The sequence below is a fragment of the Barbus barbus genome (assembly GCF_936440315.1).
Source record: "Barbus barbus genome assembly, chromosome: 15".
NCBI classification, from domain to species: domain Eukaryota; kingdom Metazoa; phylum Chordata; class Actinopteri; order Cypriniformes; family Cyprinidae; genus Barbus; species Barbus barbus.
Genome location: NC_136743.1, coordinates 4,556,777 through 4,581,893, shown reverse-complemented (window position 1 = coordinate 4,581,893; position 25,117 = coordinate 4,556,777). Strand labels below are relative to the sequence as shown.

At 38.9% G+C, this 25,117-nt stretch overlaps 1 protein-coding gene across 1 annotated transcript; it reads right to left on the bottom strand.

Annotated features, from left to right (window-relative positions):
• Window positions 1-23,749, bottom strand: LOC306880937 (uncharacterized protein; the record flags this gene model as incomplete). Its single annotated transcript, XM_079434740.1, has 27 exons — window positions 1-975; window positions 1,073-1,150; window positions 1,243-1,434; window positions 2,853-2,907; window positions 2,991-3,137; window positions 4,301-4,333; window positions 4,847-4,891; window positions 5,230-5,265; window positions 7,069-7,140; window positions 7,685-7,738; window positions 8,064-8,117; window positions 8,829-8,882; window positions 9,295-9,339; window positions 15,051-15,104; window positions 19,548-19,592; window positions 19,750-19,803; window positions 19,894-19,947; window positions 20,061-20,096; window positions 20,173-20,226; window positions 20,300-20,353; window positions 20,433-20,486; window positions 20,599-20,682; window positions 21,037-21,114; window positions 21,267-21,440; window positions 21,840-22,065; window positions 22,210-22,375; window positions 23,149-23,749. 27 exons carry the CDS (start codon window positions 23,747-23,749, stop codon window positions 785-787), a joined length of 2,790 nt encoding a protein of 929 aa, XP_079290866.1. The 3' UTR covers window positions 1-784.
• Window positions 23,750-25,117: the final 1,368 nt, after the last annotated feature.

The window sequence follows — 25,117 nt, the reverse complement described above, 5'->3', positions numbered from 1 at the left end:
AATGATTAAAATTCTCAAATATTTATTGTAATTTTAAGAATTCCAAATATCAGCTGCACAAATCAAATGATAAATTCAGTAAAAAAACACGACAAGGCTAAAATCCTACGTGCATTAATGAATTAAGAACATGAACAGGAAACATTAAATAATAAACAGATGTTAATTTGCACAAATCTATCCAGTCAAAAACAGACATGCCAAAACTGCACTATTAAGATTACTGCTAAAACCTACAAGACAAATTCTCAAACAATTAAAAGTAATTAAATAATAATAATAACAAATTAGCCCTTGAGCAGAAGTATTCTCAAATTTCAGTGCAGTGGATACAGTATAGCAGTTTTTCTTTAAAGGAACAATTCACTCCAAAAGAAAAGTTGAAAATGAAAATTAAATTGGTCATCAAAGATGTATGTACAGTACATGAACATGCATGATGTTTGAGAGCATTTTTATCAAGTAATGATTGAATTTTTAATCTGCTTTTTGCACAAAGGCTTCAGAAAACTTGGAATATAATGCGTGAGTTCTACTGACCACTTTTTCGGAGCTCAACAGCCCCTTTGGAAAAGAGCAGCCAGGACATGCATCAAAAACATTGATTCATGATTTAACACATTCAACACAAGATTCTCAAACAGGAAAACACAATATCACATTTAATGTCAAGATCATCGTTCTTTAGAGGTTATGAGTTCTTGAGGTCAAAGCTGAGCACCAGAGAAGTCCATTTGAGAGAGAAAAGACTGTGCAGAATCAGTATGATCCCACTGTCCCGATGCTAAAAGTTAGGTCCTTTCCTGAAGGGATCGTCCCGAAAGCCATAGGCTTGATAACAAGAGGACAGATCACAAGCCCCCATGGGTCCCGGGGGCCCACGTTTGCCTGGGGTCCCTGGAGTGCCTGTTTTCCCTGGTGGACCGGAGGGCCCAGGATATCCCTCACCGTCTTCCCCACGTGGGCCCTGCAAACCTGTGGAAGAGAAAATTACTTCTGACCGTGCTTGCAAAAGACACAAAAATACAGAGAAGGGGATTATTATCATGCATGAATATATTTGTTTTTATACCTGCTGGACCAGGTGGACCTGGCAACCCCATTTCACCCTGTCCTTTAGCACCTTTCATGCCCATTGGGCCAATATCACCTGTAAGAAAAACATTCAAGCACCATTTTCCCTTCAGTCACTTTATAACCAAAAGATGAATAAACTTGCAAACAGATTGACATAATTCTCACCTTTCACCCCTTCAGGTCCCCTCCTCCCTGGTGTTCCCGGGTAGCCTAGAGACCCTGCCCTGCCGGGATACCCTGGGGCTCCAGATGGCCCCGTTGGGCCTGGGGGACCTGGATCGCCTGGTGGTCCTTGTTTGGTTTCACAGTGTTGGCAGCTGCTATGGCCCATCACCTGCAGGAGCTGTGGCAGCTGGCCTGTTAAAGGAACATTAATGCAGTGATTCTCAACCTTTTTGACTGGTATTTGGTACTAGGAGTGGTAATATGTTAAAAAAATATATATTTTAAATCAAATTAAAAATAAAACAAAGGTGAAATTTATAATGCAATTTAAAAACATATTATAAAATGTACATTAAATAATTAAAATAGATCTTCTTCAGGGTTTACACTTTTTGCCAATATTTTACTATCACTGAGATGCTATTTTAGTTATAGTATTTCCCATATCTAATAACCACACTTTTCCTCATTTATATTACGTTTTATATAAAACAACAGATGTCGAGTGCACAAATTAAAATAAGAAACATAATGTTGGCGTACTTCTCCATGTTTTAGCATATTTTAAAAGCTTATTTTGTAGGCCCCCTAGTGGTTGAGAACCACTGATTTAGAGAGATGACAAGACGGTCAAATATTTAGATTATTAAGTCCTCAGTGCTTGGCTTGTCTTTACTAATATGAATGAAAACACTACACACCTGTACATGCAGTTGCTAGATACAGTGCTATAGGAGTTATTTCATGATTGCTCAATTGTTGCGTTCTACAGTCAAACATTTTTGTATAACGATGCTAAGATGTACATTTGTGCTGGTTTCACGTCTCTTATTCTCACAATTATTCATCAAACAGCAAGATAAAGTACAAATGCTTCTTATTAATGTTAAATACATTTTTATTCATTTATTTTGCAAGAATGACCATGTGACTAACCATTATCCCTTACTACATGCAAGCAACAACTGTAATTTGTGTGGATTTCATAGACTTTTAACGAGCATAGAGAAGATGGAGCAACATTTGTGACAGTAACGGCTATATAAAAATAGCCATATGCTATTTGGATTTCAAATGGATTTCACAGCTGTATTTATGCTTTTCCTCTTTTTACAGAGAACTGAAAGTCGCCCTAAAAGCTACTAAAGAGGTTTCATCATAAGTCAAATGCTATTCATCTTTTTCAGCAAACTAAAATCTTTTGGCATGTAAAATGCATATGAAGACATAGGAACATATCTCAAATACTAGAGTTTTACATTTTCTGAAGAACATGCGAGTGATTCTCCATACAAAAGTCACAGACATGATTTTAGGGTGTTGTGAGTGTGTTGCTAAGGTGGTCTGAGAGTTTTTAGCACGTTTTTGGTTGCTAGAGTGACAGTTTCTTTGTAAATATAAGAATGATAAATATAAGGATGAGTAACATGACTAAATGTAATACTTGCAGTTAGGGGTTTGATCAAATTCTAACCACAAATATGGGCAAACATTAAAAGTGATGCTTGCATCAGTACGTTTTATCTTCGTTTTCTCATTCATCTCAACATCACTCAGTTTATTTGCCACTCAAATAAGACAAAAGACCAGTACAATAAATGAAACCTTACTCTGTAGCACAGAGGCACAGATCTTCATCAGCTGCTCTTCTGAAGGTGTTTTGCCCTGTAACACAGTGTGTCATATTTGAACAAGACCATCATCGCCATCATACATGCCCTATAAATGCTCGTAAGCATCACACTCACTGGTTTCCCCGGGTATCCTGGAAGTCCTGGCTGTCCTGGTAAACCGTCTAGACCTGGAAATCCTTGAGATCCAGGTGGCCCTGATGGACCCACATCTCCATTTTTCCCATCAGCTCCTCTGCTCCCAAGCTCCCCTCCTTCGCCTGGCTGAAAGGGAGAGAAATTTGGGCACCAGTATTAAAGTTTGAAAATTGGGCTAAAAGTAACACAATTAGAATTTGCAAAAAAACATTCAAAGGGTAAACAGAGGCACTTCTAACAATGCCTGCAGGGCTGAACTGGGCTTATTACACACTGAGAAAAAAAAAAGAAAAAAAGAACTGTTAAATTCAGGCAATCTGACGCTGAATCTATTCAATATGAAGCCCACCGTGCCAATGAAACCCCCACAGTGTCTCATCCTCTAAATACACTTGTGCCTCAACTAATGAATGAAACCTAAGCTGAGTTGGACTCAAACCGACAAAAATCTAAAGTATAATTACGATGAAAAATTCAAAAAACTAATTTGACCTCCAAACCAAACTCCAGTATACCACCAAATTGGCAAATTACTTATCAATCAAACAATTAAAAGAAAGGCAACAAAAAATCGAAATATCGAGTCAGAAACAAAATCCTGGATACTAAGAGCAGCGATTATGCAAACACTGTGACCTGAATCAAATAGAGGATTAAAAACAAGTACACCACTTCAAGGCAAATATGTTTTCCATAATTTGAAGCATTGAATTGTTCACTCTTTACTCTAAATCACTAGGAGAAGCTGCAGAGAGGATGACATGGCAGTCAAACTAGCTGCAAAATATGTATACACGATATATACCATATGCAATACTTAATTCATTGTATTCATTTACTTTATTTGACATTCTTCATTGTATATAATTGTAATTACTATAATTAATATTCAGATACTGCCTTCTTTTTTATTATTGTATTGTATTTATTTTCTCTCATTTATGGTCTCCTTTATTATTTTGTGGTGTAATTATATTCTATATTGTACAGATGCTTAAAATGCTTTGAAGAACAATTCACTTCACGGTTACAGAATGAAAAACACAAGAAATGAAACTTTTTTTTTTAATGAATCCTTCAGTATTTGTGCATATTTGATAGTTCGAGTAATGTGAAAAGGAGGTGCAAACAAGATATCAGAATGCTGAGAGACTGCATGTTTGGCTCAAAACAATGAAATTTGTTTTACTCCCTCGCTAAGGAAACGAAAGACCTCTAGTTTCTGACTCATCAGGAAATGGTTGTGAGAGATTGACAACAGTAGTTATGTTTTAAGAGTAGTTTTGTACCTCTCCTTTGTTCCCTTTCAGGCCTGGTTCACCCTGTTGAGAACGACAGAAGTACAATATGAGAAATTTAATTTACACACATCACATTTAGACATTCGTATGTTTTTCTCATGTTTTTGAATGAAGTCTTGATTTGCTGCTCAAGAAACATTTTGAATCAATGTTGAAAACAGTTTTTGTAAAACTGTGATTGCTTTTTTCAGGATTCTTTGATGAACAGAAAGTTTAAAACAGCATTTATCTGAAATAGAAATCTTTTGTAACATTACCAATGTATTTTTGATCAATTTAAAGCATCCTTGCTGAACAGAAGTATTCATTACTTTCAAAAAAGAAAACAATATTATGCTATTCAGGTTTCTAGATATGATTTTGGTTTGCTCTTTTAAGTAAATCTGTGGGATGTTTTCCTTTCCATTGCACAAGCACTGTGGGCCAAGTTTGGTTTCAAATTTCAATGCGTAGGTTTTACAGGTTTATTAAAATCCAAATTTTATACACTTGCATTAGATGCACCACTAATGAAGCATAAAGACTGTTACATACATGTTTTCCAGCGACTCCAGGTTCTCCCTGGTTTCCTTTCTCACCCTGGAAAGAGAGATGCAATACCAGTCAAGCAGTTTCTTTTGTTTTGCATGATTGTACCATTCCACGATCTAAAGCAGCCTGGATCAGTTGGTATGTTGTGTAGTACTTTGTTTACATCTTTTTGACACTGACTGCTGAATAAAAACCTTCGTGTGTGTCTTTCATAGGTCAGAATTCCTGTTAGAAAAACATTTTTTGCTTAGCAGTTTAACACCTTTTTTTTAACTTCCTTTTTTCTCTTTCTCTCACGTAGGCTACTGTGTTCATGTACTATGTGAAGAGACACGAGAAATCAAATGTCAAATGAGTTGTTGCTCATCACTAAGCAGTCACGGTACCTGATTTCCCTTTGGTCCAGATGATCCTGAGTCACCCTGCAAATACAAGAGTAGGAGCATTGACATTTAATAGTGATGAAACTAAGAATATTTTTAATAATACATTAAAGTTCAGTACATACAGAGGTCACATTAACAAAAAATAGTCATTTACTTAATTTAAAATTCCACACTTTTCATAATTTTTTGGTTGAAAAATAAAGTATTCAGCCTATTGCGTTTCCCTACTTAAGAAATATTCCCATTGCAAAGCGAAGAAAAGAGAATAAACAAAGTTTTAAAGTTTGTGTAATGTAAATTTCTGGAATGATTAATGTGATATTGTTCATTTAAATCAAGTATATTAGTACGAGTAGAAAGAGAGGGGGAAAAAAGACAGAATTCTGTGAATTTGGGATGTCAAAGTCATATTAAAGTCAGCACGAAATTAATGTTTTAGATGTTTTATTAATCATAACTGAATCTTCCGGTGAAAACCACAGACTTCTTGTAACATACAGTATGCAGCACTTCAATGACGTATTATGCTTAAACCACAAATGCAGCGTCTACATCTCAAATTCACAGAATCGAGTCCTCACCCTACATTTTTTTATTTTTTGATTATTGACTAATACACTCACCTAAAGGATTATTAGGAACACCATACTAATACTGTGTTTGACCCCCTTTCGCCTTCAGAACTGCCTCAATTCTACGTGGCATTGATTCAACAAGGTGCTGAAAGCATTCTTTAGAAATGTTGGCCCATATTGATAGGATAGCATCTTGCAGTTGATGGAGATTTGTGGGATGCACATCCAGGGCACGAAGCTCCCGTTCCACCACATCCCAAAGATGCTCTATTGGGTTGAGATCTGGTGACTGTGGGGGCCATTTTAGTACAGTGAACTCATTGTCATGTTCAAGAAACCAATTTGAAATGATTCGAGCTTTGTGACATGGTGCATTATCCTGCTGGAAGTAGCCATCAGAGGATGGGTACGTGGTGGTCATAAAGGGATGGACATGGTCAGAAACAATGCTCAGGTAGGCCGTGGCATTTAAACGATGCCCAATTGGCACTAAGGGCCCTAAAGTGTGCCAAGAAAACATCCCCCACACCATTACACCACCACCACCAGCCTGCACAGTGGTAACAAGGCATGATGGATCCATGTTCTCATTCTGTTTATGCCAAATTCTGACTCTACCATCTGAATATCTCAACAGAAATCGAGACTCATTAGACCAGGCAACATTTTTCCAGTCTTCAACCGTCCAATTTTGGTGAGCTCGTGCAAACTGTAGCCTCTTTTTCCTATTTGTAGTGCAGATGAGTGGTACCCGGTGGGGTCTTCTGCTGTTGTAGCCCATCCGCCTCAAGGTTGTGCGTGTTGTGGCTTCACAAATGCTTTGCTGCATACCTCGGTTGTAACGAGTGGTTATTTCAGTCAAAGTTGCTCTTCTATCAGCTTGAATCAGTCAGCCCATTCTCCTCTGACCTCTAGCATCAACAAGGCATTTTCGCCCACAGGACTGCCGCATACTGGATGTTTTTCCCTTTTCACACCATTCTTTGTAAACCCTAGAAATGGTTGTGCGTGAAAATCCCAGTAACTGAGCAGATTGTGAAATACTCTTGACCAGGACCACACCCCTAAATGCATTGAAACAACTGCCATGTGATTGGTTGATTAGATAATTGCATTAATGAGAAATTGAACAGGTGTTCCTAATAATCCTTTAGGTGAGTGTATATTATATGACTGCATCCATTGTATATGCAAATCTTCATTAAACCCTCTAAAGCAAGACAGATGCCAATTCAGGTTAGGTTTAGGCTGAAGATGGGCGTACCTTATGACCTTTAAACCCTGGCAGACCTCTAATGCCAGGGTGACCTTGAATGCCGTGCTCTCCATCTGAACCCTGTAGAGACATTCATGCACACCCACTCTTATAAGACTCAGTTTAGATTTGTTTTCTTGTGCAACATCACTATAATTAATGACAGGTATCATTTAATTAGATTAAAGACATAGCACACTAAGTATCACTTATAGACACTTCTCACTGAATAAAGAGATACATTTCAGTCTGTTTTTGCCATATACATATGGCATCAGAAGATATGGAAGAGTGCACAAGACTACTTTTCATTTCTGGATGAACGGTCACTTTAAAACTGAACTTTTCTGTTTAATGTGGGAGGTGGTGAAATAAATGCAATGAAATAAAAATTGCAACGTTTTCATACTGTCTCTCAGCTTCGGCTTTTGCTGGCCTACATTAAAAGCCTTCCTCTCATACCTAGTTTTTCTTCAGCATTTGACTTGATAGAGGCTTAATATAGCATCTGCTACTAGTTATTTCCTGAAACCGGCTGAGGAAGCGGCAGGTATGTCACTGAAAGAGATAATATCGTATTTTCAGACTTTTATGTTTGGAAATCCCCCTCCCTTAGCTCACTCACTTTAGCACCAGGTTGTCCAAGGAGCCCATTCTGTCCGCGAGAGCCAGAATTCCCCTGTAAACAAATAAGGGTTTCACTCCAAGTCAATAAAATGCAAAGACGTGATATATATATATATATATATATATATATATATATATATATATATATATATATATATATATATATATATATATATAAAAAAATGATAATTATTGTAACTTTTGAACAATTAAATGCATCCTTGCTAAATAAATAATAAATTTCTTCGAAAAAAAAACCCCTCAAGAATATATTTCATTACATTTCATGTTTTTATCACTTCAGAAGTGAATAAATACAGAAAAATACAAATGAATGCTAAATATGCAATAAACTACACATAGCTGGGATGACTTACTTTTGGACCTGGAGGACCTTCTATGCCAGTTGGGCCAACTGGGCCTGGGGGTCCCTAGAATTAAAGACAATTCTGCAGTAAGACAAATATCAATTATTCAAGCCTAATATATTTATTTGCCATATCTCTTCCAATGATAACCATCAACATTTTGTGTATTTCTTTTCTTAGCCTATGTCAGTTTAATGTTCAAAGACAACAATAAGTTTAAATTTATCAGAAAGTTTAAACACTTTGGTACAAATCAAACCATTCTGGTTTTACATGAACCTGGTAACATTAACCAATGACGTGGGTTTAGGCTGCACTTCACCTTTAAAAAATAACTCATATACCACTGCTGTTGGAAACTAGATTTTCACATTTTTGAAGATACCGTGAGTGCCAACCCGTGTCAAATTCATCACCTCAGAGGTAGGGTGTTCTGGGTGGTTGGCATGGTTTTGCTATGCGGTTGGTGAAGTTTTATGAGTGGGTTTCTATATGGTTGCTATGATGTTCAAGGTGGTTGCTGGGTGGTTACAAAGAGTGTACACCACAAAATCTCTATGATATTCTGGTTCACAGGTATGGTTGGAGTCTTTCTTCTAATATTTTAGATTATTTAAGCATCTTTAATATCATCTTAAGTCTGATTTCTTAAAATAATTTAATAGCCATCTGATTTAGTTTATGAACAAATCATACTTGACATCTTTTTCAAAATTAGAGGCCTTGATAAACAACCTAAATAGTTACTGCATGTAAAATTACGAGATATTGTACCTGCTGTCCTGTTGGTCCAGTAAAACCCGCTGGTCCTGGCATCCCACGCTCACCCTGTCAATATAATTTTTGTTATAAAAAAGCACAAAAGCTGTGACTAAGTCATTCATCTCCAAATGACTACTGTCCAAAGTTTGGAGTGGGTAAGACTTTTTAAATTGTTTTTAAAAGAAGTCTCTTTTGCTCACCAAGGCTGCATTTATTTGATCGAAAATACAGTAAAAAAACAAGTAATATTATGAAATATTATTACAAATTTATATAAACATTTTTTGTTTTAATATATTTTAAAATGTAATTTATTTCTGTGATGCAAAACTGAATTTTCAGGATCATTACTCAGCCTTGAGTGTCTCATGATCTTTCAGAAATCATTCTAATATGCTGATTTGCTGCTTAAGAAACATATGATATTTTATTATATATATAATCATTTTTATATTTTTTTATAAATCTGGGTTCTTACTTGAGGTCCGGCAGGGCCTATCTCTCCAGGAAGCCCCCGCATACCCTAAGAAAAACACAAAAAGCATTCACAGTAAGTTGTTTATGGTTTAGGCAGTGCAGTTTTACATCCCATGAGTCTTTTTCCATTGACTGAAATATATAATTACAAAGGATCTACTCTAAAACACAGGCTTAACATGCTGGCAGCACCTTTTACTGCCACTATTGCCTGTTTATTTACACAGTGCTGCCTTTCTGTAGCATTGCCAAGCCACACTGTAACCCATCCAATGTACTGGCAAGCACGTATTCTTTCACCTATGAAACAAAATGGCGGCGCACACAGTTGCTGCGGCTTAGTGCTCTACCAGTCAGTGTTTTATTTGGTTACGTGTTTATGTGTTTTGTTTTATCTTGTGCACTTTCTGTACTATGAATACCATCTTCAGCTGGAGTGAGCTTCTAAGAATTGGAAGTTGCTCCGGAGGCAGTGTTACAGCCGAGTTTATCCACTCGCATAATATCCCGGTGGATATAGCAAGAACCCCCGGCTCACCATGGATTACCATCCCAGGGGTGCGGCGGCGCAGAGACAGGAAGCAGAAGCGGGGCGGCAGAGCCGGCGCGCTGGCTAGGCTAAGAAGGCAGCCATTTAAACCACCACTTCCCAGCCTATTTCTTGCGAACGCCAGATCCCTCGCAAACAAGATGGATGAACTAAGGCTACAGATTGCTGCCAAAAATGCGGTAAGAGACAGTTGTGTACTGTTAATCACGGAGTCTTGGCTTCAACCATCTATTTCGGACTCGGCTATTGGGCTAGTAGGCTACACTGTACAGCGTCAGGACAGGACAGCGGACTCTGGTAAGAGCAGAGGAGGGGGGCTCTGTGTGTACATTAATAACAGCTGGTGTACAAACACAGTGACTGTAGACAGATACTGCTCCACGGACTTGGAGTATATTACTGTTAAATGCAGGCCCATCTATCTTCCGAGGGAGTTTACAGCAGTCATAATAACCGCTGTTTATATTCCACCGGACGCTAATGCTTTCTCGGCTGTTGGACTTTTACATGGGAGTATTAGTAGACAGCAGAGCATGCATCCTGACGCTGTGCTTATAGTAGCAGGGGATTTTAATCATGCGGACCTGAAAGCAGCACTCCCTAGATTCCACCAGCATGTTAAATGTGCTACTAGAGGAGTTAACACTCTGGACAAGGTCTACTCTAACATCAAGTTGGGCTATAGGGCGAGACCACTTCCACACCTGGCCCAGTCTGATCATGTGTCCCTGCTTCTGATCCCCGCATATGCCCCCCTCTGCAAAACTGCTTCTATCAGCACAAAAGTCATCAAAACTTGGCCTGATGGTGCCTCTCAGCAGCTGCAGGACTGCTTTGACAGGACCAATTGGGAGGTGTTTGAACATAAGGACCTGGGAGTGTTCACAGACAGTGTGCTGTGCTATATAAAGACCTGTACAGACACTGTCACAGTGGACAAACGCATCCGGGTTTTTTCCAACCAGAAGCCCTGGATGACCCGGGAGGTCAAGCAGCTGCTCAGAGAGAGAAACATCGCTTTCAGGTCTGGAGATCGGGAGAAATACAGTGCTGCCCGAGCAAACCTGAAGAGAGGCATCAGAGAGGCCAAGCTGGATTATAGGAGGAGGATTGAGGACCATTTGGACAGCAACAACAGCAGGCAGGTGTGGCAGGGAGTCCAGCATCTCATTAATTTCAGGACTAATCCTAGAGCTGATGAGGGTGATGCCACACTGGCAGAGGAGCTAAACCTCTTCTTTGCACGCTTTGAGGTGGAGCCGCCAGAGACAGCCACGCCACACCTCAAGGCCTTGAGCAACTTAACTCTCACAGTTAACGAGAGGGAAGTTAGGCATACGCTGAGGTCCGTGAACCCAAGGAAGGCTGCTGGACCAGATGGCATCCCTGGACGGGTACTGAAAGACAGCGGATCAGCTGGCTGGAATTTTTACTAAGATCTTCAACCAGTCACTGGCCCTGTCCACTGTCCCACCGTGTCTGAAATCCTCCACCATAGTCCCATTACCAAAGAAATCTCACATCTCGAGTCTGAGTGACTACCGGCCAGTTGCACTCACACCAGTGGTAATGAAGTGCTTCGAAAAACTGGTGCGGAGTCATATTACATCATTCCTGCCTGCAAGCTTTGACACTTACCAGTTTGCCTACAGGGGAAACCGATCCACAGAGGACGCCGTGGCCACAGCCCTCCATGCTGCACTTTCCCATCTGGAGAAGCAGGGGAGCTACGTCCGGATGCTCTTTGTGGATTATAGCTCGGCGTTTAACACCATTCTTCCCGTCAAACTTGTGGACAAGCTTCAGGACTTAGGGCTTCCACACTCCACTTGCATGTGGATTAAAAGCTTTCTGTCTGATCGCAGTCAAAGGGTCAGAGTGGGCCGATACACCTCTACAGCCCTCAGCCTTAGCACCGGCTCTCCACAGGGCTGTGTTCTGAGCCCTCTGCTCTACACTCTTTACACCTATGACTGTACCCCCGCTCACTATAGCAACACCATTGTGAAGTTTGCAGACGACACTACGGTGGTGGGACTCATATCAGGAGGGGATGAGTCAGCTTATAGGGAAGAGGTGGAGCGGCTCTCATGGTGGTGTAAGGAGAATAATCTGCTCCTCAACACCATAAAAACCAAGGAGCTGATCATTGACTACAGGAGGAAGAAAACGGACATTACTCCACTTTTCATCAGTGGGGACTGTGTAGAGAGGGTAGCTGACTTCCGGTTTCTGGGAGTCCAGTTAGAGGAGGGCCTTACTTGGAGCACAAACACCTCTGAGCTGCTGAAAAAGGCCCAGCAGAGACTGTACTTCCTTAGGGTGCTGAGGAAGAACAACATTACTCAGAGACTACTGGTGTCCTTCTATCGGTGCTCTATAGAGAGCATCCTAACCTACTGCATTGGCGTATGGTTCACCAGCTGTACAGTGGCTCAGAGGAAAGCGCTCCAGAGGGTCATAAACATGGCACAGAAGATCGTAGGCTGCCCTCTCCCAACACTGGAAGATCTACACACTTCACACTGTATTAAGAAAGCCCAAAGTATCCTCAAAGACACATCACACCCTGGACATGATCTGTTTGAACTGTTACCATCAGGGAGACGATACAGGACAATTAGAGCCAGGACAAACAGACTAAAAAACAGTTTTTATCCAACAGCTATAACCACTCTCAATAATCAAAAACACTGTTTTCATGAGATGTGAAAAAAATAGACAGATGGTGAATGTGACTGTGTACAATTTTCTGTACCTTTTTATTTATTTATTTTTGATCTTATGAATGTATGTATGATTACAGTACTCTGACTGGCTGGTACTTTTAAATTTCGTTGTACATGCAAATGGTACAATGACAATAAACTTCTATTCTATTCTATTCTATTCTATTCTTCTATTTCATTAGAGAGGTTTACACAAGAGTTTATGATGAAAGATAAAAGAGAGGCATAAATCACCACACCTACAACCATCCAAAGCTGATACGTCCCGTTTCCTGCACCAGATTTCAGGGATCCCATAATCTTGTACATTTTTCTTTCAAATGAGCCAGTTTGATTGCCCATAAACAGGAAGCACAGCTCAGGAAGCACAGAAATGAGTGTAAAAGTGTTCAGTCAAACAGCAAATGTTCCTCTGCAAAGTTTCCATACATAAAAGAGATTGCAGAGATAGACAGACAGAAGGAAATGAAGACGTGTAGAAAACCGGCCGACCTCTAGTGACTTGGGGAAGTTGTGGCATAATGGTTAGAGAGTCGGACTCGTAATCCAAAGGTTGCAGGTTCGAGTCTCAGGCCGGCAGGGATTGTAGGTGGGGGGAGTGAATGTCCAGCGCTCTCTCCACCCTCAATACCACGACTGAGGTGTACTTGAGGAAGGCACCGAACCCCCAACTGCTCCGGGTGTGTGTTCACTGCTGTGTGTGTACACGTTGGATGGGTTAAATGCAGAGCACGAATTCCGAGTATGGGTCACCATACTTGGCCGTATGTCACTTCACTATTCACTATTCACTATTCACTAGAGCATTTATTGACATTAAGGAATTGGTTACTAGAAATAGTAAATGTCTCCACCTGCTCTGTGTGCACAAATCGGCCAAATAAAACGGTTCTGCAGGAAAGAAGGAGAAATGAGATCATTCAGAGGTTCACCACAACCTCAAAAAAGAGGGAAGGGTGTATTAACTGTTATATTAATCACATGACACTAGACAGATGTCTTCCTAAAAGTTTCCATAGGGCTGCTCTCAGCATCTGAGCTTGGAAATGGGAAGAATTGTGTGCTTGCCAAAACCTTACCCCAAAAGGGAGCACTTACTATATGAATACATATATCAAACTAAGCCAAGGATATCTAAATATTTACACTGAGGCCTAAACCACATCACTTCATGTCATTAGCTGAAATGGAAATGAAAACTGACTTTAGCTGAAAGCATAAACAATCTGAAGTTACTTTAAATTAGCTTTGGATTGAAACCATCAACCACCACTCCTCTCATGTTGAAATATATAGCTGCCAGATAAAAAAAATAAGGCTGTTCAAATCACTGACCGGAAGAATGAGCAAAGTGCAGAGGAAATGTGTGACAAGGGATGCTCGTCTTGCAAAGCAGCTGCTAATAAAATAATGCGGTATCAGAAATCATGATCTCATTCTCCAGAAGTGACACCTTTTGCAACCCACAATCATGAAACTCTGCAGATCATCAGCAGTTAATTTCGTGCTCTTCCTGCCTATCTCAAGTGCAAGGTACAAGTTAAGATGAGAACAAAGACATTTTGACATCAAAGACAACAAAGACATCCATTGCATCTTTTAGTTTAAAGAACAAACTGGGACATCGCTGTTGTTTCAAGTTGCAGTTTCACGAATTAATTCAAGCTAATCAATTCAGGAGATCAAACAAAGAATATTTTCAATATTTCACCAAAAAAGCAACATGGGTCAGCAGGCCTGGCCTTTCAAATTTAAAACCAGTAGTAAAAAAACAGAAAGAACATTACGATTAGGAATAATAATAAAAAAAAAAAAAAAAACCTTATGTAAAACAATGTTTTTGTTAGCTTTTTGACTTGGACCCTATAGAAGCCTCAAAATGAGTCTGTCTCAGCTTCTGAGGCATTTCGAAATAAGACTGACTAAGGCCTTGTCTGTTGCGTTAGAGGCGTTTTCCTTCCTCATTGTCAGTTGCAGTTTACATGTGCGTGATTGGTAATGAAGCAACATCTAGAGCATAAACAGAGCTGATGTAGACTATATACATGTATCATCTGCTACTCTACATCTCAGCGATGTATTCTGGGATTAGTAAACACTGTGGTTTCATCATTTTTCAAATGTAGAGTTAGCAGCACACCACAAATCTGCGGGGCCCCTTCCACCAGAAACATCACGTAATAAACTCTACATAGTGTCTTTTCACTATGACACGGTCAATCTCATCACATAAATATGTGATTAAATATGTCAGCATCATAAATCAACATTATTATTGTGCTAAAGAAGTTTCAACCTGGTGAAATCTAAAGCGAGCCAACCTGTAAACTAGAGTTTGAAATAAGTAATGAAAATGAAATGGAAGTGACTTCAAAGCAAAAATTCAAGAATGGAGTTCGAATGTAAAAAACTTCACGGAAAAGCAGTTGATATATTCCTAAAAACTGAACTAGAATTTTATAGGTTCATATAACTCACAGGGATTCCTGGTTGTCCATCTGATCCTGCCGCACCAATGTTTCCTTTCTCTCCCTAAATAAAAAACAAATATGATTAGAAACACATATTACACCTCAGAATCAAAAGAAGAAACACATTTACACACAGATATTCTAAACCATTTTTCTCTTGTGAATAGTTCACACATCACGCATATTTTTAGAAACGGGGGAATGTGGCAAGCTGTAGGTAAAGACTATCACTTTGCCTTAAATAATCATGGTACATTCCACTAATTGCAGATATAATTAGAGTTTTGCAGTTCCAATTTGGGTGAAACATTTTTTTTACATACTAATTACATCAAGAGAAATTAAGCACTGAGAAGTTAAATATGCACACATCTTAATTGTAAAGTATGAAATTTAAGACAGCCTGTCATTAAAATCTAAACATGTTACTCCCAACTGTAAAAGGAGCTTATCTAAAGACTTTTTTGCACTTTCTGAAGTACTAAATTACAAGCCGTACACATGTGGGAATGCTGGTAAGAGATGCTGGGCTGTGGCTGGCCATCATGTGAATTCAAAAATAGCATTTTTCTGGTTACATGTGCATGTAGTTTGTGTATGGTGAAGCACACCTGACAGAAAATATGTAACATCCCACATTTTGCATGAGGCATTGGATATGTTCAGGAAAACACACTGCAGTACCACACTGCCATATGAAGGCAAACACTGTAACTACACGTTTAGTCTAAAAGCGCCTCTCTTAGGCTATGATTTACAAAGTTACAGGAAAAAGGTGTGTGAACACTAATATTTAAATAAAGGGTGGGAAAAAAACATTTGACTTTTTTTTTTCTTTTTTTTTTGCCATTTCCAGCAGTAGTTTTGGCATTGAAGGGTAGCAGGATAATATTATTTATGTGCTCAAGCAGTATAAATACTGTGAATTTTGTGAACTGTACATGTGAATTTTCTTAGATTTTTGTAGGCTTCAAGTAGCTATGCAAATAATAAAATACTTTAACCTTTGTTTTCCAGTCATTTTGACCTGGAGAGGTTTTTTTTAACAAAAATACTAGTTAATGTTATTGCATTGGACTAAAAATTAGTGACTTTGCTCACACAGGGTGTAACAAAAAAATAGCCTACCCACAAAAAAATATATTTTAGTATTTATTTATTTATTATTTTATTATAAATTTCTTGTTATGCTATAGTTTTTCCAATTATTGAACACATTCTTTTTTTTGTCATCTTGTTTTATTTCAGTTAGCACAGGTTGTGTATTTCTTTTGATTGATCATAAGCCTCACTGATCTGAAAATTGATTTCAAAATTTTTTTATTTCTGAGATGATATTATTTCATTTTGAATTTAACCTACAATGTAGTGAGGTCATGCGTTAAAGTAACATATTACGGCGTTATATATATTTATTCCTTTTTTTTATTTTTTTTACAAGCACTAGTAAGTATATACTGTGCAGTATGCTAGTATTCAATTCTGACCACAGTCCTAATAAAATGTGCTTAGTTTTAATATAAAATGCATGGGCTAATCTGTATATTATAAGATGTTTGGTCAAATAATGTTTGGTTAAAATAAGTTTATTTCCCAGGCGTTCTCTTACTGTATTTCTCTTGTTCACTCACTTAAATACATGTACATATAGACTTTACCCTGAAACTCTGACATTTGAAAAGACCTCACACAAAGCATGCTTTCGAAACATGACAAACAATAATTGTACCTTATACCGTCGCTCTGCAATTATATCCAGGAGAAGGCCAATTAAAAGGAATTTATGAGATTCCACATGACTTTAATCTCTTTTAACCTTTTGGTGGCAGTTTTTGTGCGTGCACTGAACGTTTGATGCAGGTGAAACGTAAGTAATGACCCATTTCGGTTCAAATAAACTCATAATCAACGTAGTCACGAATTGTTTTTGGGTTCTGCGTGTTTCAGTTTCTTTTAACAGTCCATATGCATGTATGTCTGCATGTCATGATTAAAGGCTGTTTCCAGGGTTGGCGGCACCACTTGTGATGCGGGAAACCCACCCTTACGAGGGAACTCACTGCTGGCACGCCACATGAAACCGAGTTTTGGTTAACTAATCATCCCTTAGTGGTCTGGGGAAACCTGGTGTTACTGCTAAAGTGAGCAATTCTGTCTCAGATCCAAAGTGGGAAGGCCGTTACTTAACGAAAACTAGCAAACATGATAATACCGATCCTGTCCAGTTCAATTTTCACTTAAGTCTCATGCATATGCTAGCCATGGCCCTTTATCAAAGTGCTAAAACACACAATAGAGCAACAACGAGTTTTCAAAGATTACACAAAGTCTCAAACTTGAATCAAAAACCAATGCGTGCTTTAAACAAGCTCCAACAGTTGTGTGATGCATCAAGCATTTAGAGTAAATCCTAGAAGAAACCCATGGTTTGAACATGAGAACTGTTTTCTGGGTTTAAACACTACAAACTGCATAGTTCCAGTGCTTAAAGACGTGCAAAGAGATTTGCATTATTTCAATTGAACAATAATCTACCAAAAAGACCAAAGTATCATTAATTTGAGCAAGAGTGAGCATTGAAACATGACGTTGAAGACCAAACACATTCTATAAATCATTTTTTTTAAAGCTAGATCATTTCAGTGAACAGAACCAAACGTGTTTCCAATGTTTTAAAGGTTATTTTATAACTCTGTGGAACAAAATCTAAATGTCACATCTTTAAAACCAAGCCACATCCAAACCTGAACAAACATAGTGTCGCCAAGAGTCAAATCAAAGCCCTGTACTGATAAACAGGCTTGATTTAATGGGGCAGTAAATGGCAGGGCAGCCCTAATTTTCAGAGAACGGGCGGCACGCAGATGCTGAGACAGATGCAGTAGCCTGAAAATAGATCTGAGTAACAGACTTCTAATTTATGTCTAAAAACTCCACTCATTTGCTTAAACTATAGGGGGGGGGGGGGGGATTGTGACAATCAGACGTCACAGATCTCAATATGAACAGTTCTCATCAAATTATTCTAAAACCAAATGATTAACTCTCGTCAAGAGGCTATTTGTTTCTATTTTCTTATCTCTCAAGACACTCAAAGAGAAATATCTGAGACAAAGTTGATGGATAGTGAAAGTAAAAATTCCTGAAAACTGTAAAAGAGCAACACCTAAGCACTAAATATCTCATCTGGGTTGACCTACAACACTAGAAGAGTGCAATATTCCTCAAATGTGTTTTTAATATTCATGGTGGCATTCCCAAATATTATTGCTAGGTGCTAGTTTATTTTTACAAAGTGTCAACATCCTGCTGAAAATGAGCTTTGCCACGATACACAAACTTCATAAAGCAACATTCATCTCTTATTTATCATTATACCACAGTATAACTACACTAACGCTAAATCTTAGCTGATGTAATATGTAACCAGCACATAGTAATTTGGCTGGCATGTGACCTTATATTCATCTAGAGCAGAGAGCAGCTCTCGATGTGTACTGTGTCATTGGCCCATCATAATCTGGGTGTTTAAGTCGCTATACATAGACTTTTGGGCAAGACGACAGTCTGCTGCTGGCAAAAAGCTAAGAAAAATGTTAGAGAGATGGATAAAAAGGATCGACAACAAGGCCACAAATATGCCCTTGTGCTTAAAATAATCCAGGACTTTCTCATGTGAGAGGATGTCTGATCGTATCCCTAACACATCTGATGGTTTACACCCTTTGCTGCTTTAAAATAATTCTGGGTGTGAAGTTGAAACTGTCTCGGGTTGCCTGCCTATGTTGTGTGCTAGAACATGAAAACAACTCCACGGATTCTCATGAACTTCAAAAACAAGACAGAAGTCATCAAAATCGCTTAGATTCATGGGGTACAGGACCAAATATCAATGGGTGGGGTTTGCCTAAAAATATACACCACAAAAAAAGTGCATTATTTTCTGTCGTATTGACACAGGAAGTGAATTCATTCTCATGCACAGCTGACAGTAAACCAGCAGTGCTGACTGAAAATGGCATGGATCTGATGTATAGCATTTCCTTCCTATGGAACCAAAGCCAGTGATTTACAAAACATCTAAGCATTCTTAAATTAAGAGACATTTACCTTAAAAACATAGAGACGTAAGATAAATCTATGATGAATTTATCACAATAAAGTGGGCTTATGCTTGAAACAAGACTAAATGTATGCCAATGGGTTAAGAGATATCGTCCAAAAGAAAAGCAAGTTTTTTTTCTACACAGTGGCAGGTATTTCTGTTCTCATTTAAGCATAAACTCACTTAACTTTGACAAATCTATCTGAAAACAAGACTTAATATCTTAAGCCATCTTGCTACTCATAAATGTATATTGATCTATGAATGTTTAGATACTTGTACACTGAAAACATTGGAGGCTGCTGCCGTTTAATATGCCTCCATCATCACAGGGTCTAGAACAGCATCCCTGGTTGAATTATAAGAGTTTTGGATACGTCAGTCTGAAATCTGTCTTACCTTGGGACCAGCAAGTCCAGGTAGACCAGGTTTCCCAGGTTCTCCCTGCAGAGCAAAGAGAATAAAGAAGACCTCCTTTTAATTAAAGACCTTTTTTTACTTTTTACTAAAATAGAATACTGTAAAGTGGGATAAAACTGTTAATGATCACCAATGTGCAGTATGAACATTCGTAAGTAGAAGCTAAAAACAGATTTCTTACATTCATTCCGGGTTTTCCGGGTGGTCCCATTTCCCCTGGTTCTCCTGGGATTCCCTGTAAGGTAGTTTGCATAAGCAAAAACAATGTTTGGTAATCATTTCCTGTAATTTTCAATAAATTTAATAGGATGTATTGTTTTTTAACCTTGCTTCCTTGAATTCCCAAGTCATCTAAATCCAATTTGGAAAAGCCAGTGCCCTAGAAGAGATTTTAAAGGGATAATTTCAGTCATTGTAGTTTTTGCTTACTAAAGAGAAACTTTTTGCACATAAACTTTAATAACAGAAAAATTCGAGAAGTTTGAGTCTCACTGTTGGTCCTGAAGGCCCTGGTGGTCCCATTTCTCCCTATTAAAATATTGGGGGAAGAATTATGCAAGCCATTATATATTTCTAGTTTCAATGACCATGAAAATCTACATACTTTGGGTCCTTCCAGCCCTCGCTCCCCCTTTTGTCCTGGTTCACCTGCTTCACCCTGTAAATAGAAGAATAAAATAATATTGCAAAGCTTTAAGGTTATTAGAAAATATTCTTGATGTTTCACTCACTTTCTGTCCATCTTGACCAGGCTCTCCAGATGCTCCCTTTTCTCCTGGCTTCCCCTGGTGAACAAACAGATCATGGTGATAACACATGTCCAAACCTTATGATGAATGCCACTAATAATTGTGCTGTACTTACAGGTTTACCATCAGGGCCAGGAGGTCCTTCTCTGCCTTTCTCCCCTCTGAAGCCCTGCATTCAAACAATGCAGTGTTTAATCAGATGTCCCAAACAAGCAAAAGACCTCAGCAATTATTCCTGTCAATCCATTAGGATGCATAGTTTAAAAAAAAAAATGTCTCACCATATGCCCAGGTAGACCGGGCAGACCAGGTTTACCACTAGGACAATCACAACCTTCAACAGCAGGAGAGCGATCCGATGGACACTGGGAATATAACACATTGCACATAAAACATAAACTAAACCAATCACCAATCAAATTAAACATTTTAAAAATCAAGAATAGTAATGCTGGTAACTTACCCTGTCATCATCCTGTAAAAAAAACAGAGAAAAGTAAATTAAAGTGGGAAGGAAATCACTGGAAGCAGATAACATGATATACAGAAAATGGATATGTCCCTGTATCAACATTCTTGTTGGAACTACATTCCTTTTTGTTTTTTTTGAAACCTTATTTAAAAAATAAAAAAAAATAGAAACTCCATGCTGGTCGACATAAACTAGCTATTGATGGTGAACAACTTGGCAAGAAAGACCAACAGCAAACCAGTCTTACCGCTGAGTAAATTTCACAAGCTGTCTCTCGCTCACTTTGCTGGGGATCACAGTAGATCCGCAACTTCTGCAGCACTATCTGATAAAGAAACACAAGAGAAATTTTATGATCTGGAACTATATTGTGGTAGCAAACGATCAGTCTTCCAAGTTTCACTTAGTTTGGCACATATAAACTGAAGTAGATCAGGCAGGAGTCGAAAATGCCAATAAAACGTTGGAATCACTCACAGGGACTGTTGTCTCAGTATTAATTTTCTTGGCGACTTGAGTCTTTCCATTAATGTAGATGGGAACAACTGCATCTAGGAGCTGCTCCTCCACGTATGCGCCATCTACAAAACAAGTGATGCGTTTGGGCTTCACCAGGAACTTCAGCTGATGCCAATCCGTGTCAAAGAGCCTCTACAGGGATATAAATCATATTAGCAAAATATACAAACACACACACATTGATATTATTATTGTATAGACATTTTAATAATAGCAACACACTATGTGATACGGGATGCAATCATTCTAATCTTGCATACTGTTTAGCACAAATATCACGTGAATATCATTTTTTTTAAGACTTATTTTTGGCGTTTTATGCCTTCATTTCGAAAGGACAGTAGGTGACAGGAAATGATGTGGGAGAGAGAGGAGGGACGAGATTGGGAAAGGTCCGCGGGCCGGGACTTGAACTCTGGATGCCCAAAGCGCAACAACGCTACATGTTAGTACACTGCCCACAAGGCTATCAGCACCAACACCCAATGTTTTTGTAATGAGATTTAAGAGTGATATAAACATTTCAGAGACCTTGATGCCTCGGTCATTAAATATGACTGTCTGCTCTTTCTTCAGAGTGCTGGTGCTGGTGAAAGTGACCGATTTGTCTGCTCCGTTCACAGTCACAGCGATCTGCTTAACTCTGTCTTGAGATAACACCCTTAACAGGTCAAACTTCATCCAGTGAGCTGGGTTCTTCAACCGCAGAGTGGCCACAAACACAAACGCTGGTGGAAGGCCTTCTGGAAAGATCTCTCTGTGAGGAACATCAGGTGAAGGTCAAAGTAGCCAGAATTTTCCAACCACAACAATTTACATAATTCTAACACTTCAACATGTGCAAGAACACAAACAATGCAGGGCATATCATGAACTATATATGTGGTAAAGCAAAAATCACCTGGTGTTGTGGGTGATGTCCATACGAGGGCTGAGCTGTGACGCTCTCTCTGATATCAAAGAGCCCTGAACCTTCTGAGCCACCTGCTCAATCTTCATCAGGCTCATTAAATCAAAGCCCTTCTGATCGTTCAGCGTCCCAGGGATCCGTGTCGGACACACCGATTCTGTGAAAGAGAGAACGTAACTGCTCAATTCACAAAACTTCAGTTGCACTTAAACTGTTGTGTGATGCTTTGAATCAAAGTGTGTTTAGATAACCAGAAAATAACAACCGAAAAAGAAATGTCCATTTTTTGGGATCTGATTTATTTACATCTATTTAAAATCTCAGTTTTTTTTTCTCCTAAACAGCAATGAGATAAAATAGAAAACAAATGCACACCTAGATTTCCAGATTCTCAGTTTTTACAGGAGAGATCTCAACAAAGTCTCAAAACTGTGCTCTTATTTGCCGAGACATTAAAGTCTGCAATCGAAAGTCCGAGATCTCAATATAAACTCATCAAACTCTTTTAACGTCAAATCTGAGCTGCTACTCACATGAATATTCTAAATATTTTACTCATTTGTATCCATTTTTATTCCACCTAAGGGAGGAGAAACATGAGACAAAGTCGATTTGTAACTAAAAAGTCTCCCCAATTAGGAAAGAGCAACATTTGAGAAATAAAGAAAACTACTGAACACACACTCAATGAAACAACTGAATATAAATGCCAGTGCTTAACTATGTAGCATTAAATAGACACTAGTCCAAAAGATTGAATTTCCAATGGTCTGTAAGCATCTTGTCACATGATATTCTTTTGAGTCATTGCAAATGATGACCAACAGTTTATCTTCAAGATTAAACGGATGCACTGGGCCCCAAAGTTTACATCCATGTAATGTCTCTGGTTATAGAGAAAAACATGCTCCATAGTCTAGCACGACTCACCCTCACACAGTTTCTGCTCCATCAGGTCCCATATGCTTGCAATGGAGTTATAATCCTCCACGTGTAGCACGTAAATTGAAGGTGGCTTGTTGGCCACAGACACCAACTCAGTGTTAGTGATCTCATTTCCTACACCGACTGCAAACAGAACAATATTCTGTGCCCTGGCCTCCATGGCAGCATCCTCAACGTCATCCTGCGAACGCCCGTCGGTGAGAACCACGGCGATGCGGTTTCTGGGAGACTGGGATGTGCGGTTCGGCATCCCGAAGACGTGGTCTGTGGCGAACTTGATGGCACGGCCGGTCCGTGTGTTGCCCCCCAGGTATGAGATGGAGGTGATGGCCTCGATGAGTTCCTGGCTATTCTCATGCTTTCCCAGATAAATCTCCATTCGAGGGGTGTCACTGTACTGGACAACTGCTACCTGAGTGTGTCTGGTGCTCACGTCAAAGCCACTGGTGATGTTGATGAGCCAACGCTTGGCTGTTTCAAAATTAGGGATCCCCAAGCTCGAGGAGCCATCGATGATGAACGCAAGGTCATTGGGAGTTGTGCTGCAACCTGCAAGCCCAGGAAAACATTTGCCCAGGGTCCACATGCAGACCAAGCTGGGTTACAATTCTTAAACAAATGCAGAGTAAAGTCAGGTACATTTGCCCACTTTTTTGCCTGGCATCTCAAATGAATGCTCGAATTACCCAAGAATGACTGAATAAGTATTACAGAAGTCATTTTCTCAAGTGTATTCATTTATATTTATGCATTTGGCAGATGTATTAATTCCAAAGAGATTTACATTGCTTTTAAAGTTTTACCAGTTCATGCATTCCCTGAAAATTAAACCCATGTCCTTGGCATTGCTAGTGCCATGCTCTTTCAGCTATAGGAATGCCTTAAGAGTGTCACTTTAATGCAGCTGTATACTGTTAACATGTTCAATGATTTAATCCATATGACTAATACATTATAAAGTATAAGACTAAGAATAAGTTACAAACCCGCTTGAGTGTCCTCTTGCTGGAATCCACTGATGTGCCGTAACAAAACACAAACAATCAGTGAAGAAAACATCCATGTCTGCATGGTATGGCAACAAGAAGCCAAGCAGCAGTTAGAAAATGCCTGGAGAAAAAATACATTTTTAATTTGTGTAAAATATCAATCGAAATATATCATATATAATTCATGTATAATTTAGTTATTTACTTATCATTTAGAATTCTGAATTTGCACATTTTAGCAATACCATGATTCAATGAACAAATGATAACATCATGTTATTTTAACAAATGCATCCAAAACATATTGTTCCCATGATTACATATGGCCCTTAACATAACACCACGGCCCTTAGAAAAGTTAAATTGAGAAAACATCAAATAGTCCTAAAAATAATAATAATAACAAACTAGTTTCTCACCAGCACCGTGAATCCTGGATATCCCCAAGTTTAAACAACAACACGTTACAAGACAAGAGCTAAAAATGCTCTCATCACTGACATGAATTACAGTCCAGTGCTACAGTAGCAGTGCGCAGATGGCAAGATACAGCCAAAGACTATTTTATATCTGAACCCACAGTGACGTACAGCCTTTCCAGGGCAGAATGAAAGAGCGAAAGGCATCAGAGAGAGGGAGGAGTACGGGTTTAACCCTCCACAAAACCATCTTCAAAGAAAGTCAAGCCAAATGGCCCCGAGCCTCCAATCTCAAGGCCCATTCCATAAATAGCGCAGTCCAAAGCGTCTTTATTTTCTCTGCCGTCATGCATTGAGTTATTTAGAAGAGTCCATTGACATTACATTAACATCTTGTCTGTGCAATGTCTTTTGTGTTACAGTGAAGACTATGCCTTTATTCTTCCAGTAGCACATCTGTTTAGGCCAGATACTTAAACACAGATGTTGGCACCTTCTATTGAATCTTAATACTGTGAAATAACTCCTTGGGGACCACCATCATTC